At 46.3% G+C, this 15251-nt stretch overlaps 1 protein-coding gene across 1 annotated transcript in view; it reads right to left on the bottom strand.

Annotated features, from left to right (window-relative positions):
• Positions 1 to 15251, bottom strand: part of LOC139390772 (short transient receptor potential channel 7-like) — a 74482-nt gene that overhangs the window by 12503 nt on the left and 46728 nt on the right. The window contains exons 8-9 of the mRNA XM_071138135.1: positions 3982 to 4177; positions 2313 to 2534 (exon numbers count right to left, since the gene is read on the bottom strand). Of these exons, the coding sequence (XP_070994236.1) occupies positions 2313 to 2534; positions 3982 to 4177 (418 nt within the window). The remainder of the gene's footprint in view (positions 1 to 2312; positions 2535 to 3981; positions 4178 to 15251) is intronic.

The following is a 15251-nucleotide window of genomic DNA, read 5'->3' as shown; positions in this document are numbered from 1 at the left end:
GGTCATTTCCACGATTTCGACTAGCGTGACAGCTTGGGTCATTTCCCCCAGAAATGTCCGGGAACTTGCAGGACCCTTGGTAGATCTGGTGCAGTCCATGAGAAGGAGATGCACTGCAGTACTTAATGCAGCTGGTGGCCACACCAGATACTGACTGTTAGTTTGATTTTGACCACCCCTTTGTTCAGGGACAGATTATTCCATTTCTGTTAGACACATGTCTGTGGAACTTGTTCAGTTTATGTCTCAGTTGTTGAATCTTGTTATGTTCATACAAATATTTACACATGTTAAGTTTGCTGAAAATAAACGCAGTTGAAAGTGAGAGGATGTTTCTTTTTTTGCTGGGTCCATGAGTAGAAGTCAGCCACAGCTACACGAGCTATAGATGAGGAGTTAGCCACAACAACACAACATGTGCTGTATATGAGGAGAAGTCAGCCACAACAACACAACATGAGAATTTAGAGAGGAGGTTAGAGAGCATGAAAGCCAGATGAGTCAGATATAGATATGTAAACCATAGAAAATAACAATCAAGGCTGGTCTAGCTTGTACCCCCACGGTCTGTGTTACCCTCAGTGAGGGCATGAATGTCGACCAGACTGCTATTGTGCATTTCCCTCCATTTTTGTCTCACCCTCCTTTCAATTTCTGTCATATTAGATGGAAATTCTCCGAAAAACATTTGACATGTTAAATGTAATTAATTATATGTTATATTTAATTGTGTGGCGCAAACATGATTCCTGTGACCATGGAATAATGTGTATCGGGTTAGGGGAGGGTTTGGCCGGGGGTCTTTACAAGTAGGCTGTCATTGTAAATAAGAATTTGCTTTTAACTGACTTGCCTGGTTAAATAAAGGTCCACATTTTTTTAAAACAAAATAACAAGTACTCTCTGCTATGCTAACTAACACTGACCTGGTTTTATTGTCCTCTATTAGCTTTATTTAGTGTCCTTATTTTCATTTTGGCAGGAGATACCCTCAGACACACACACACACACAACCCCCCCCTCGTAAGGCTGCTAAGCTTGGTATTGTCAATGGCATGGCATGACACCAAACTGCAATGGCTCCTGAAACCCCAGACAGACACCCACACACTAACTCATGCACTCACACACTCCCACAGACACACACGACTGCACGCACGCACGTACAGACACACACACACACACACAATCTCACTTGACATTTTGCTGATTTTCCAGAGGTGTAGTGTGAGTCTATGTATCGATTGCTCACCTCCTGCTCAGTTCTGTTCCATAGTCAAGCCATTAGGTCTCTGCATACCCATAGATGCAGTTCTATGATACATCCTGAAGCATTTGAAAAACAGGTAACTGTCAAGATATGCTTGAAGGGCTGTAGGAAGTCAGGTGCAGGAGAGCAGATATTTGGTAGCAAAACGGAGCCTTTTATTTGGCGAACCAAAAGCACATGGCACAAATGAACACGAAATACAAATACAGGTTGAACATAACTCAGTACAACCAGCCTAATGTGCGCATACATGAAAACATAATAAACAATACCACACAAAGACATGGGGGAAACAGAGGGTTAAACACACAACACATAATGAGGGAAATGAGAACCAGGTGTGTGGGAAAACGAGACAAAACAAATGGAAAATGAAAAATGGATCGGCGATGGCTAGAAGACCAGCGACGTCGACTGCCGAACACCGCCCAAACAAGGAAAGGCTTCGACTTCGGCAGAAGTCGTGACAGTAACTGTCAAAATAAAGGAAACACCAACATAAAGTGTCTTAATAGAGTGTTATGCCACCATGAGCCACCAGAACAGCTTCAATGCGCCTTGGCATAGATTCTACAAGTGTCTGGAACTCTATTGGAGGGAAGCAACACCATTTTTGCACGAGAAATTCCATAATTTGTTGTTTTGTTGATGGTGGTGGAAAACGCTGTTTCAGATGTTGCTCCAGAATCTCCCATAAGTGTTCAATTGGGTTGAGACCTGGTGACAGACACACACACACATAAAAACACATGCACAACCACACACATAAAAACACACGCACAAACACACACCCTTTAAACCCCCTATGCTCTTTCAGGCCCGTCTTTCAGCCTCCCACCCTGGACGTTCAGCTGTGTCTTGGGAAGACAGATTTACCCAGGATCAAATTCTCACCTGGTTAACAAACAAAACCCATTTTTTAAATGTCTTATCATCTTATTATGAAAATAGCTTCGTATCAGGTCAAACTCTTACTAGCATCTACAATATCTATTGACACAATTAGGGTTTGACTTTTGACCTTTGTCCTCTCCCCTCTGGCCTTGAATCGTGAGTTGAGCATGCCCATCTCCAGCTCGTTGTCGTGGCGAAGGTCCTTGGCCTTGCAGAGGTGAACAAGGCCGGCCTTGGTGCGGAGGACCAGGTAATACCAGGACTTGGGAGACGGCACCATGTTGAAGGGAGCAGGCAGAGTACGACCCTCGTCAAAGTAGGACATCCACAGCTTGGCACGGGCAAACTTCCACTCTACATCTGCATCTGTCTAGAGGGGACAAACACGCGTGTAGAAACGGACACAAACAAACAAATGGATGCACAAACGTAAACACACGCATATTGGTTGCATCATTGCACAGGCACATGTGATTAACAATATTTCACATTAAATATACTGTACATTGCTTTGACTAAACATGTCTTAAATTAAAAGGACACTACTAGGATTATACATTAACATACAAAATTGAATAATTTCAGATGAATTAGTTATTAATAGGACTGACCTCTATATGAATGGGTTATTAATAGGACTGACCTCTATATGAATGGGTTATTATTATGACTGACTTCTATATTAATAGGACTGGGTTATTAATAGGACTGACCTTTATATCAATAGGAATGAGTTATTAATAGGATTGACCTCTATATGAATGGGTTATTAATAGGACGGACCTCTATATGAATGAGTTATTAATAGGACTGACCTCTATATGAACAGGTTATTATTAGGACGGACCTCTATATGGATGAGTTATTATTAGGACAAACCTCTATTTGAATGAGTTATTAATAGGACTGACCTATATATGAATGAGTTACTAATAGGACTGACTATTAATAGGACTGACCTCTACATGAATGAGTTATTAATAGGACTGAGGTCTGAGATATAAATGAGTTATTAATAGGACTGACCTCTATATGAATGCGTTATTTTTAGGACTGACCTCTATATGAATTAGTTATTATTAGGACTGACCTCTATATGAATGAATTATTAATAAGACTGACCTCAATATGAATGGGTTATTAACAGGACTAACCTCTATATGAATGAGTTATTAAAAATTCTGACCTTTATATGATTGATTTATTAATAAGACCAATGTCTATATGAATTAGTTATTAATAAGAATGACCTTTATATGAATGAGTTACTAATAAGACCGACCTCTATATGAATTAGTTATTAATAGGACTGACCTATATATGAATGAGTTACTAATAGGACTGACTATTAATAGGACTGACCTCTACATGAATGAGTTATTAATAGGACTTACCATCTAAATGAATGGGATATTAATAGGACTGACGTCTGAGATATGAATGAGTTATTAATAGGACTGACCTCTATATGAATGGGTTATTAATATGACTGACCTCTATATGAATGCGTTATTAATAGGACTGACTTCTGAGATATGAATGGGTCATTAATAGGGCTGACCTCTATGTGGATGAGTTATTAATAGGACTGACCTTTATATGAATCAGTTATTAAAAATACTGACCTCTATATGAATGGGTTATTAATAGGACTGACCTTTATATGAATGATATATTAATAAGACCGACGTCTATATGCATTAGTTATTAATAAGAACGATGTCTATATGAATTAGTTATTAATAAGAATTACCTTTATATGAATGAGTTACTAATAAGACTGACCTTTATATGAATGAGGTATAAATAGGACTGACCTCTATCTCCTGGTAGGAGCTGTTGATCATAGCGATGAGCATGTTGAGTAGAACCACCACCATGGTGACGTTATAGACCCCGTAGAGCACATAACCAATGTTCTCTATGAACTTATGGTCATACTTCAGGACCACAGAGATCACCTCCGACAGACCAAAGATGGACCAGAACAGGGTCTTAAAGCTCTCCTCCACCCTGGGGAAGGAAGGAACGAAGGAAGGAAGGAAGGAGACAGACAGACAGACAGACAGACACACACACACACACACTCTCTCCAGGTGAGTCTTTAAACCACAGTATGGTGTAATTTATAGAGTTTATGAGCTGGCACTGATGAAAGAGTTCCAACACAATATCCCCCCACCAGGACATTATCCCCCCCACCAGGACATTATCCCCCCACCAGGACATTATCCCCCCCAACAGGACATTATCCCCCACCAGGACATTATCCCCCCACCAGGACATTATCCCCCCCCACACCAGGACATTATCCCCCAACACCAGGACATTATCCCCCCACCAGGACATTATCCCCCCCACCAGGACATTATCCCCCCACCAAGACATTATCCCCCCACCAAGACATTATCCCCCCACCAGGACATTATCCCCCCACCAGGACATTATCCCCCCACCAGGACATTTCCCCCCCCACCAGGACATTATCCTCCCCACCAGGACATTATCCCCCCACCAGGACATTATCCCCCCAACAGGACATTATCCCCCACCAGGACATTATCCCTCCACCAGGACATGATCCCCCCACCAGGACATTTTCCCCCCCACCAGGACATTATCCTCCCCACCAGGACATTATCCCCCCACCAGGACATTATCCCCCCAACAGGACATTATCCCCCACCAGGACATTATCCCCCCACCAGGACATTATCCCCCCCACCAGGACATTATCCCCCCACCAGGACATTATCCCCCCACCAGGACATTATCCCCCCCCACCAGGACATTATCCCCCCACCAAGACATTATCCCCCCACCAGGACATTATCCCCCCACCAGGACATTAGCCCCCCCATCAGGACATTATCCCCCCCACCAGGACATTATCCCCCCACCAGGACAGCTCAATGAATGCCAATTCTACTGTCACATTTTAGAACAGATCACTAAGAGGATTTTGCTTCAATTTATAAGCTCAGAATTGAAGCTGAGTCCAGTCCAGCCCAGTCCAGTTCAATCCAGTCCTGCTTTTAGCCACAGTGCTCTAGCTAACTTTCTGGTTGAGGGGCTTTTGAATAAGCAAAACAAACACTGAGCCTAAAGAACACAGACATTTGGCCTCAGTTCTGTAAATACATATTCAATCAGTGGCAGAGCTGGAGGAAGGGAGAAAAGGGAGGAGAAATGATGACAGAAAGCCTGTGTGTGTCCTTTCCACTTTCAGAGCTGAGAGCACACACAAATCCACACACCCTCGGCAGTGAAGTTTACTGGTATCTCCTCAGAGTGAACTTCTCATCTTTCCGAGAAGACCGGAAAACACTTCTTAACTTCAAAGACCTCTCCCTCGCTCTTGCTGTTTGTGTGTTCTCTAGTCCCATGATATGCAATAACTGTAGTTATAAAACTAAACGTCAAGCCAAACATCTCTCATCACATAGCAATATGTCCAGTATCATCTCAGTATACTGCAGGACCCAGTACGTACAGGACATTATCTCTCTAGAAGGAGAGTGTTTTCATGTAGAACAGAATTCATATCACCGTATGACAGGCCATGCATTGAATCCCTGTCCTCTGACCCAGGGGTCACATGACAAACGTCCTTACGATGGCGTGATACTCGACCCATCACTAATGTCCTTGTCAATACACACAACACTATGTAGAAATGGACTGACATATTATTAGGCAGGGAAATGGACTGGCATATTATTAGGCAGGGAAATGGATAGAAATGGATTGACATATTATTAGGCAGGGAAATGGATTGACATATTATTAGGCATGGAAATGGATTGACATATTATTAGGCATGGAAAGGGACTGACATATTATTAGGCTGGGAAATGGATAGAAATGGACTGACATATTATTAGGCTGGGAAAGGGATAGAAATGGACTGACATATTATTAGGCAGGGAAATGGACTGGCATATTATTAGGCAGGGAAATGGATAGAAATGGATTGACATATTATTAGGCAGGGAAAGGGATAGAAATGGACTGACATTATTAGGCAGGGAAATGGACTGGCATATTATTAGGCAGGGAAATGGATAGAAATGGATTGACATATTATTAGGCAGGGAAAGGGATAGAAATGGACTGACATATTATTAGGCAGGGAAATGGACTGGCATATTATTAGGCAGGGAAATGGATTGACATATTATTAGGCAGGGAAAGGGATAGAAATGGACTGGCATATTATTAGGCAGGGAAATGGATTGACATATTATTAGGCATGGAAATGGATTGACATATTATTAGGCAGGGAAATGGATTGACATATTATTAGGCAGGGAAATGGATTGACATATTATTAGGCAGGGAAATGGATTGACATATTATTAGGCAGGGAAATGGATTGACATATTATTAGGCATGGAAATGGACTGACATATTATTAGGCAGGGAAATGGATAGAAATGGATTGACATATTATTAGGCAGGGAAATGGATTGACATATTATTAGGCATGGAAATGGATTGACATATTATTAGGCATGGAAAGGGACTGACATATTATTAGGCTGGGAAATGGATAGAAATGGACTGACATATTATTAGGCAGGGAAATGGATAGATATGGATTGACATATTATTAGGCTGGGAAAGGGATAGAAATGGATTGACATATTATTAGGCTGGGAAATGGATAGACATATTATTAGGCAGGGAAAGGGATAGATATGGATTGACATATTATTAGGCTGGGAAAGAGATAGAAATGGATTGACATATTAGGCAGGGAAAGGGATAGAAATGGATTGACATATTAGGCAGGGAAAGGGATAGAAATGGATTGACATATTATTAGGCTGGGAAATGGATAGACATATTATTAGGCAGGGAAAGGGATAGAAATGGACTGACATATTATTAGGCAGGGAAATGGACTGGCATATTATTAGGCAGGGAAATGGATTGACATATTATTAGGCAGGGAAAGGGATAGAAATGGACTGGCATATTATTAGGCAGGGAAATGGATTGACATATTATTAGGCATGGAAATGGATTGACATATTATTAGGCAGGGAAATGGATTGACATATTATTAGGCAGGGAAATGGATTGACATATTATTAGGCAGGGAAATGGATTGACATATTATTAGGCAGGGAAATGGATTGACATATTATTAGGCATGGAAATGGACTGACATATTATTAGGCAGGGAAATGGATAGAAATGGATTGACATATTATTAGGCAGGGAAATGGATTGACATATTATTAGGCATGGAAATGGATTGACATATTATTAGGCATGGAAAGGGACTGACATATTATTAGGCTGGGAAATGGATAGAAATGGACTGACATATTATTAGGCAGGGAAATGGATAGATATGGATTGACATATTATTAGGCTGGGAAAGGGATAGAAATGGATTGACATATTATTAGGCTGGGAAATGGATAGACATATTATTAGGCAGGGAAAGGGATAGATATGGATTGACATATTATTAGGCTGGGAAAGAGATAGAAATGGATTGACATATTAGGCAGGGAAAGGGATAGAAATGGATTGACATATTAGGCAGGGAAAGGGATAGAAATGGATTGACATATTATTAGGCTGGGAAATGGATAGACATATTATTAGGCAGGGAAATGGATAGATATGGATTGACATATTATTAGGCAGGGAAAGGGATTGACATATTATTAGGCATGGAAAGGGATTGACATATTATTAGGCATGGAAAGGGACTGACATATTATTAGGCTGGGAAATGGATAGATATGGATTGACATATTATTAGGCTGGGAAAGAGATAGAAATGGATTGACATATTAGGCAGGGAAAGGGATAGAAATGGATTGACATATTACTTGGCAGGGAAATGGATAGATATGGATTGACATATTATTAGGCAGGGAAATGGATAGATATGGATTGACATTATTAGGCAGGGAAAGGGATAGAAATGGATTGACATATTAGGCAGGGAAAGGGATAGATATGGATTGACATATTAGGCAGGGAAAGGGATAGAAATGGATTGACATATTAGGCAGGGAAAGGGATAGATATGGATTGACATATTAGGCAGGGAAAGGGATAGATATGGATTGACATATTAGGCAGGGAAAGGGATAGATATGGATTGACATATTAGGCAGGGAAAGGGATAGATATGGATTGACATATTATTAGGCAGGGAAATGGATAGATATGGATTGACATTATTAGGCAGGGAAATGGATAGATATGGATTGACATATTATTAGGCAGGGAAAATGATAGAAATGGATTGACAATAGAAGTTTATGACACATACACTGACATCCCAACTGGTCTGCAGATATATACAGTAATCCTCTCTCTTGATGATTTCTCTGTCTAACCTCTCCTCACCCACTGTGAACAATTTGGTCAGTCTCTGCCTCCTGCTACGCTTCCTATTCACACAGAGAGCAGTTCAGTAGATGTGGGTACCAGGTGGGATCCATCATTAAAGACTTCTGTCTAGTTCCCTAACGACTGGTCACAGTAGGTGCCAGGACACAGCAGTCCTTAACCCTCAGGAGAACACCTAACTGACAGAGGGAGGAGACAGGGGGGGAGGAATACAAGACACCAATATGTGGCTTGTAGTGTCTTCTCTCCCCCTGTTCTCCAACCACCCTAGGATAGGCTGTCAGGCTGCAGCTGTCACACACATACACACACAAAAGAACACACTGGTGTGGTGACTCACCTCTACCGTGTGTGCAGTCCAAACCCTGCTCCTCTGCTCCATCAGGAGACTCACCTGAGCACACAGTAGGTCTCTGTTTCTCTTTATCTACCCTTCTTTTCCATCTTTACCTTTCTCTTCCTCGCTACCTTTCTTCAATGCCACGCTGTCTCTCTCTTTCCCTCTCTTTCCCCCTCTCTCCCAACCCCTCTCTCTTTCCCTCTCTCCCAACTCCTCTCTCTTTCCCCCTCTCTCCCAACCCCTCTCTCTTTCCCTCTCTCCCAACCCCATCTCTTTCCCTCTCTCCCAAGCCCCTCTCTCTCTCCCAACCCCCCACTCTCTCTCTTTCCCTCTCCCAAACCCACCCCCCCTCTCTCCCAACCCCCCACTCTCTCTTTCCCCCTCTCTCCCAACCCCTCTCTCTTTCCCTCTCTCCCAACCCAATCTCTTTCCCTCTCTCCCAAGCCCCCCTCTCTCTCCCAACCCCCCACTCTCTCTCTTTCCCTCTCCCAAACCCACCCCCTCTCTCTCCCAACCCCTCTCTCTTTCCCCCTCTCTCCCAACCCCTCTCTCTTTCCCTCTCTCCCAACCCCCTCTCTTTCCCTCTCTCCCAAGCCCCCCTCTCTCCCAACCCCACACTCTCTTTCTCTTTCCCTCTCTCCCAACCCCCCCTCTCTCTCCCAACCCCCCACTCTCTCTCTCTCTCTCTTTCCCCCCCACCCTCTCTTTCCCAACCCCCCCCCACCCCCCTTTCTCCCAACACCCCATTCTCTCTCTTTCCCTCTCCCCACCCACCCACCCCCCCTCTCTCCCAACCCCCCACTCTCTCTCTATTTCCTTCTCTCCCAACTCCCCCTCTCTCTCCCAACCCCCCACTCTCTCTTTCCCTCTCCCCACCCACCCCCCTCTCTCCCAACCCCCCACTATCTCTCTTTCCCTCTCCCCACCCACCCACCCTCTCTCCCATCCCCTCTCTCTTCCCCTCTCTCCCAACCCTCTCTCTTTCCCTCTCTCCCAACCCCCTCTCTTTCCCTCTCTCGAAAGCCCCCTCTCTCCCAACCCCCCACTCTCTCTCACTTTCCCTCTCTCCCAACCCCCCCTCTCTCTCCCAACCCCCCACTCTCTCTCTTTCCCTCTTTCCCTCTCCCCACCCACCCCCCTCTCTCCCAACCCCACACTCTCTCTCTTTCCCTCTCCCCACACACCCCCCACTCTCTCTCCCAACCCCCCACTCTCTCTCCCAACCCCCCACTCTCTCTCTCCCAACCCCCCACTCTCTCCCTCTTTCCCTTTCTCCCAACTCCCCCTCTCTCCCAACCCCCCACTCTCTCTCTCTTTCCCTTTCTCCCAACCCCCCCTCTCTCCCAACCCCCCACTCTCTCTCTTTCCCTCTCTCCCAAATCTACCACTCTCTCCGAACCCCCCACTCTCTCTCTTTCCCTCTCCCTACCCATCCCCCTCTCTCCCAACCCCCCACTCTCTCTTTTTCCCTCTCCCCACCCACCCCCCCCTCTCCCAACCCCTCTCTCTTTCCCTCTCTCCCAACCCCCTCTTTCCCTCTCTCCCAACCACCCCTCTCTCTCCCAAACCCCCACTCTCTCTCTTTCCCTCTCCCTACCCACCCCCCCTCTCTCCCAACCCCCCACTCTCTCCCTCTCCCCCCCACCCTCTCTCTCCCAACCCCCAACTCTCTCTCTCTTTCCCTTTCTCCCAATCCCCCCTCTCTCCCAACCCCCCACTCTCTCTCTCTTTCCCTCTCTCCCAAACCCACTGTTACGCACGCCTCTATGAAGAGGGAACGCAACACCCTGCTACAACTAAACTCTCTGTGAAGTGAAAAAGGTATGGACTGTAGGTGCGAGTAAGGATGACAACAGGCAGAATGTGGTACCGTTTTACAAGGACTTTATTCCTGTACACGGTAATATGGGGAAAAGGGGCTGGACGGAACCAAAGCAAAGAAAGTAAATCTCAAAGCCCCCCCCTCTCCTATCTTACCTGCCTACCCACTACTTACCTAATTTAGCACCACCTGGTGCCCTAACCAAAATACAGGGGGTGGTCCGCCCAGGTCTTACCTAGTGTGCCTAGACAGTGAATATACTACGGGTATATGTATGCCCGCGGGCCTCTTGCCTAAGCACTCCCAAGGTGCCTTCCCCTTCCCCCCCTGGGAACAAATGAAACAGAATATTAAACAATTTCACAAACAAACTAAAAAACAAAGGACATCAAATAAGCTCTACCTGAGCAACAAACTCACAGAACATACCAGCTCTCAGCAATGAACTCCCAGCAAAATCACACAGTAATCCCTACCTCCAAAATCTCTCTATCACAAACAATCGCTCTGCAATGACCTCCCAGCAAATCTCCAGCAAAATCTCTCCCAGCAATCCCTACCTCCAAAATCTCTCTCAGTAATCCCTACCTCCAAAAATCTCTCTCAGCAATCCCTACCTCCAAAAATCTCTCTCAGTAATCCCTACCTCCAAAAATCTCTCTCAGCAATCCCTACCTCCAAAAATCTCTCTCTCCTGAACAGAACACTGGCTTTTATATAGCTTCAGAATGAATGTATAATTGGAGACAGCTGTGTCTTGACGAGGGGGCGGGGTCAGCTCTCCAATTAGCCCTGGAGTCGACCAATCAGCTGCTTGAGGGATTTCAGGAAGCCATTTCCTGAAATAAACACATGCAAGTACACAAACTACAACACAAACTGGGGAACGTAACACCCACGTCTCTCTCCGAACCCCCACTCTCTCTCTTTCCCTCTCCCCGCCCACCCCCCCTCACTCCCAACACCCCACTCTCTCTCTTTCCCTCTCCCCACCCACCCCCCTCTCTCCCAACCCCTCTCTCTTTCCCTCTCTCCCAACCCCTTCTCTTTCCCTCTCTCCCAACCCCCTCTCTTTCCCTCTCTCCCAACCCACCCATCTCTCCCAACCCCCCACTCTCTCTTTTTCCCTCTCCCCACCCACCCCCCCTCTCTCCCAACCCCCACTCTCTCTCTTTCCCTCTCCCCGCATACCCTCCCTCTCTCCCAACCCCCCACTCTCTCTCACTTTCCCTCTCTCCCAATGCCCCCTCTCTCTCCCAACCCCCCACTCTCTCTCTTTCCCTCTTTCCCTCTCCCCACCCACCCCCCTCTCTCCCAACCCCACACTCTTTCTCTTTCCCTCTCCCCACACACCCCCCCCTCTCCCAACCCCCCACTCTCACTCTCTCTCTCTCTTTCCCCCCCACCCTCTCTCTCCCAACCCCACACTCTCTCTCTTTCCCTCTCCCCACCCACCCCCCCCTCTCCCAACCCCCCACTCTCTCTCTCTTTCCCTGTCTCCCAACCCCCCCTCTCTCTCCCAACCCCCCACTCTCTCTCTTTCCCTCTCACCACCCACCCCCCTCTCTCTCCCAACCCCCATTCTCTCTCTTTCCCTCTCCCCACCCACTCTCTCCCAACCTCCCCTCTCTCCCAACCCCCCACTCTCTCTTTCCCTCTCCCCACCCACCCCCCCTCTCTCCCAACCCCTCTCTCTTTCCCTCTCTCCCAACCCCCTCTCTTTCCCTCTCTCCCAACCCCCTCTCTTTCCCTCTCTCCCAACCACCCCTCTCTCTCCCAACCCCCCACTCTCTCTCTCTCTTTCCCCCCACCCTCTCTCTCCCAACCCCCCACTCTCTCCCTCTTTCCCTTTCTCCCAACCCCCCCTCTCTCCCAAACCCCCACTCTCGCTCTCTTTCCTTTTCTCCCAACCCCCCCTCTCTCCCAACCCCCCACTCTCTCTCTTTCCCTCTCTCCCAACCCTACCACTCTCTCCGAACCCCCCACTCTCTCTCTTTCCCTCTCCCTACCCATCCCCCTCTCTCCCAACCCCCCACTCTCTCTTTTTCCCTCTCCCCACCCACCCCCCCTCTCTCCCAACCCCTCTCTCTTTCCCTCTCTCCCAACCCCCTCTCTTTCCCTCTCTCCCAACCACCCCTCTCTCTCCCAACCCCCCACTCTCTCTTTCCCTCTCCCCACCCAACCCCCCTCTCTCCCAACCCCCCACTCTCTCTCTTTCCCTCTCCACACCCACCCCCCCTCTCTCCACACCCACCCCCCACTCTCTCCCTATCTCTTTCCCCCCCACCCTCTCTCTCCCAACCCCCCACTCTCTCTCTCTTTCCCTTTCTCCCAACCCCCCCTCTCTCCCAACCCCCCACTCTCTCTCTCTTTCCCTCTCTCCCAAACCCACGTTTCTCTCCCAACCCCTCTCTATTTCCCTCTCTCCCAACCCCCTCTCTTTCCCTCTCTCCCAACCCCCTCTCTTTCCCTCTCTCCCAACCTCCTCTCTTTCTCTCTCTCCCAACCCACCCCTCTCTCCCAACCCCCCACTCTCTCTCTTTCCCTCTCCCCACCCACCCGCCTCTCTCCCAACCCCCCACTCTCTCTCTCTCTTTCCCCCCACCCTCTCTCTCCCAACCCCCCACTCTCTCTCTCTCTTTCTTTCCCCCCCACCCTCTCTCTCCCAACCCCCACTCTCTCTCTCTCTCTTTCCCCCCCACCCTCTCTCTCCCAATCCCCCACTCTCTCTCTCTCTCCACCCCCCCTCTTGTTCACTGCTGCCCCTGTGTTTCTCAACATCATATTGAAATGATGATGTGTTTGACTGGCATGACAGATCATGACACATCCCCAATCACATATCCATAGGAGTTAATGACCACTCTCCTTCACTCTGATCCCTCTATCTAAACCTCTATATCACTCTCAAACTCACCCTGCCATCTCTCAACCTCTATATCACTCTCAAACTCTCCCTGCCATCTCTCAACCTCTATATCACTCTCAAACTCACCCTGCCATCTCTCAACCTCTATATCACTCTCAAACTCACCCTGCCATCTCTCAACCTCTATATCACTCTCAAACTCTCCCTGCCATCTCTCAACCGCTATATCACTCTCAAACTCTCCCTGCCATCTCTCAACCGCTATATCACTCTCAAACTCTCCGTGCCATCTCTCAACCGCTATATCACTCTCAAACTCTCCGTGCCATCTCTCAACATCTCAGTCCCTCTCTCCTTTTTTCCTTCTATCACTCATTTTATGTCTATATATCCTTAGCTTGACGTATTTATTTTATTTTTTAGATTTGTCTTTATTGTTGTGAATTGTTAGATATTACTGCACTGTTGGAGCTAGGAACACAAGCATTTCGCTACACCCACAATAAGAACTGCTAAACATGTGTATCTGACCAATAAAATGTGATCTGATTTGATTTGATTTGATTACGGCTCCCTCTAAACCCCTCTCTCTGTATCATTCTCATCTCTTTATCTCTCCACTCTGCCTCTCTCACTTCATCCCAAAACATGATAATATCTCTCTGTTTCTTGGTTTTGCCCTCTCCCTCATTCATATTTTTCTCTGTGTCTGTGCACAGATGCGTATCTTAATTTGATCATCCTGTTGTTTCATGACATGCAAACTTGTAGTGTATTCAAGGTTTAAAAAAGCTTCTAAAGTTTGTAATTTTCACTTAAAAAATGTATTTGAATTCTAATCAACAAATTATTCACATTTCTTATTGCTGCAGGATTATTTTCCTGCTTCGAGAAACTCAGCCAAATTAGGAACCAGCATCTGTAGGTCTCTCTCTTTCTTCCTCTCCCTCTTTAATTTCCTCTCTCTCACCTCTCCTCCAGTGTCGGTGGCTCTGGCCAGTTTCCCTCACTGAGCCAGCCAAAAATCCACCTCTGCTGCTCTCCTTCTCCCTCTAGTCTTTCTATCCCATCTCTCCACTCCATACTCATTCCTACTTTCCTCCTCTAGCCTTCATCGGTCTGTGGAGCATTTGTCATGCATGGCTGACTAGAACATAGAGACAATCTCATCACCTCAGCAGTCTGAACCCTCAAGCCATCCTCCAGAGACCCTCGTTCACCCTCACCCTGGCACCCACTCAACGTGCCTCCACCTGGGGTATCATTATCACTGACACCTGCCTCCATCACCACCAGAGCCATCAACCCAGCCCTCGCTACCATCCTCCATCAAAACCTTCCCTGTCAACTATACTTAATCACACAGAGCAATAACACACACACACACACACACACACACACACACACACACACACACACACACACACACAGCAACATAGAAAGGAGTGACGGAATGTATGTTGACACCTTCAAATATAGACGAACTCAACTGTTATTGTTTTTTTCTGATGCAAGCCGAGTCAGAACTGGAGTCATACTGACCCCTTGTGGCATGAGTAACAACTTTTCAATAGAAGAGTTGACTCATAACAGCTGACACTAGCAATTCAAGAGGTAAAAATATTTGTGGAAAAATATCCCCAAAACTGACATCAGAAACAAATCCCAATTATGT

The sequence above is a fragment of the Oncorhynchus clarkii genome, chromosome 31 (genome assembly GCF_045791955.1).
Source record: "Oncorhynchus clarkii lewisi isolate Uvic-CL-2024 chromosome 31, UVic_Ocla_1.0, whole genome shotgun sequence".
Classification (NCBI taxonomy): domain Eukaryota; kingdom Metazoa; phylum Chordata; class Actinopteri; order Salmoniformes; family Salmonidae; genus Oncorhynchus; species Oncorhynchus clarkii.
This window is presented reverse-complemented; position numbering and strand designations above follow the sequence as displayed.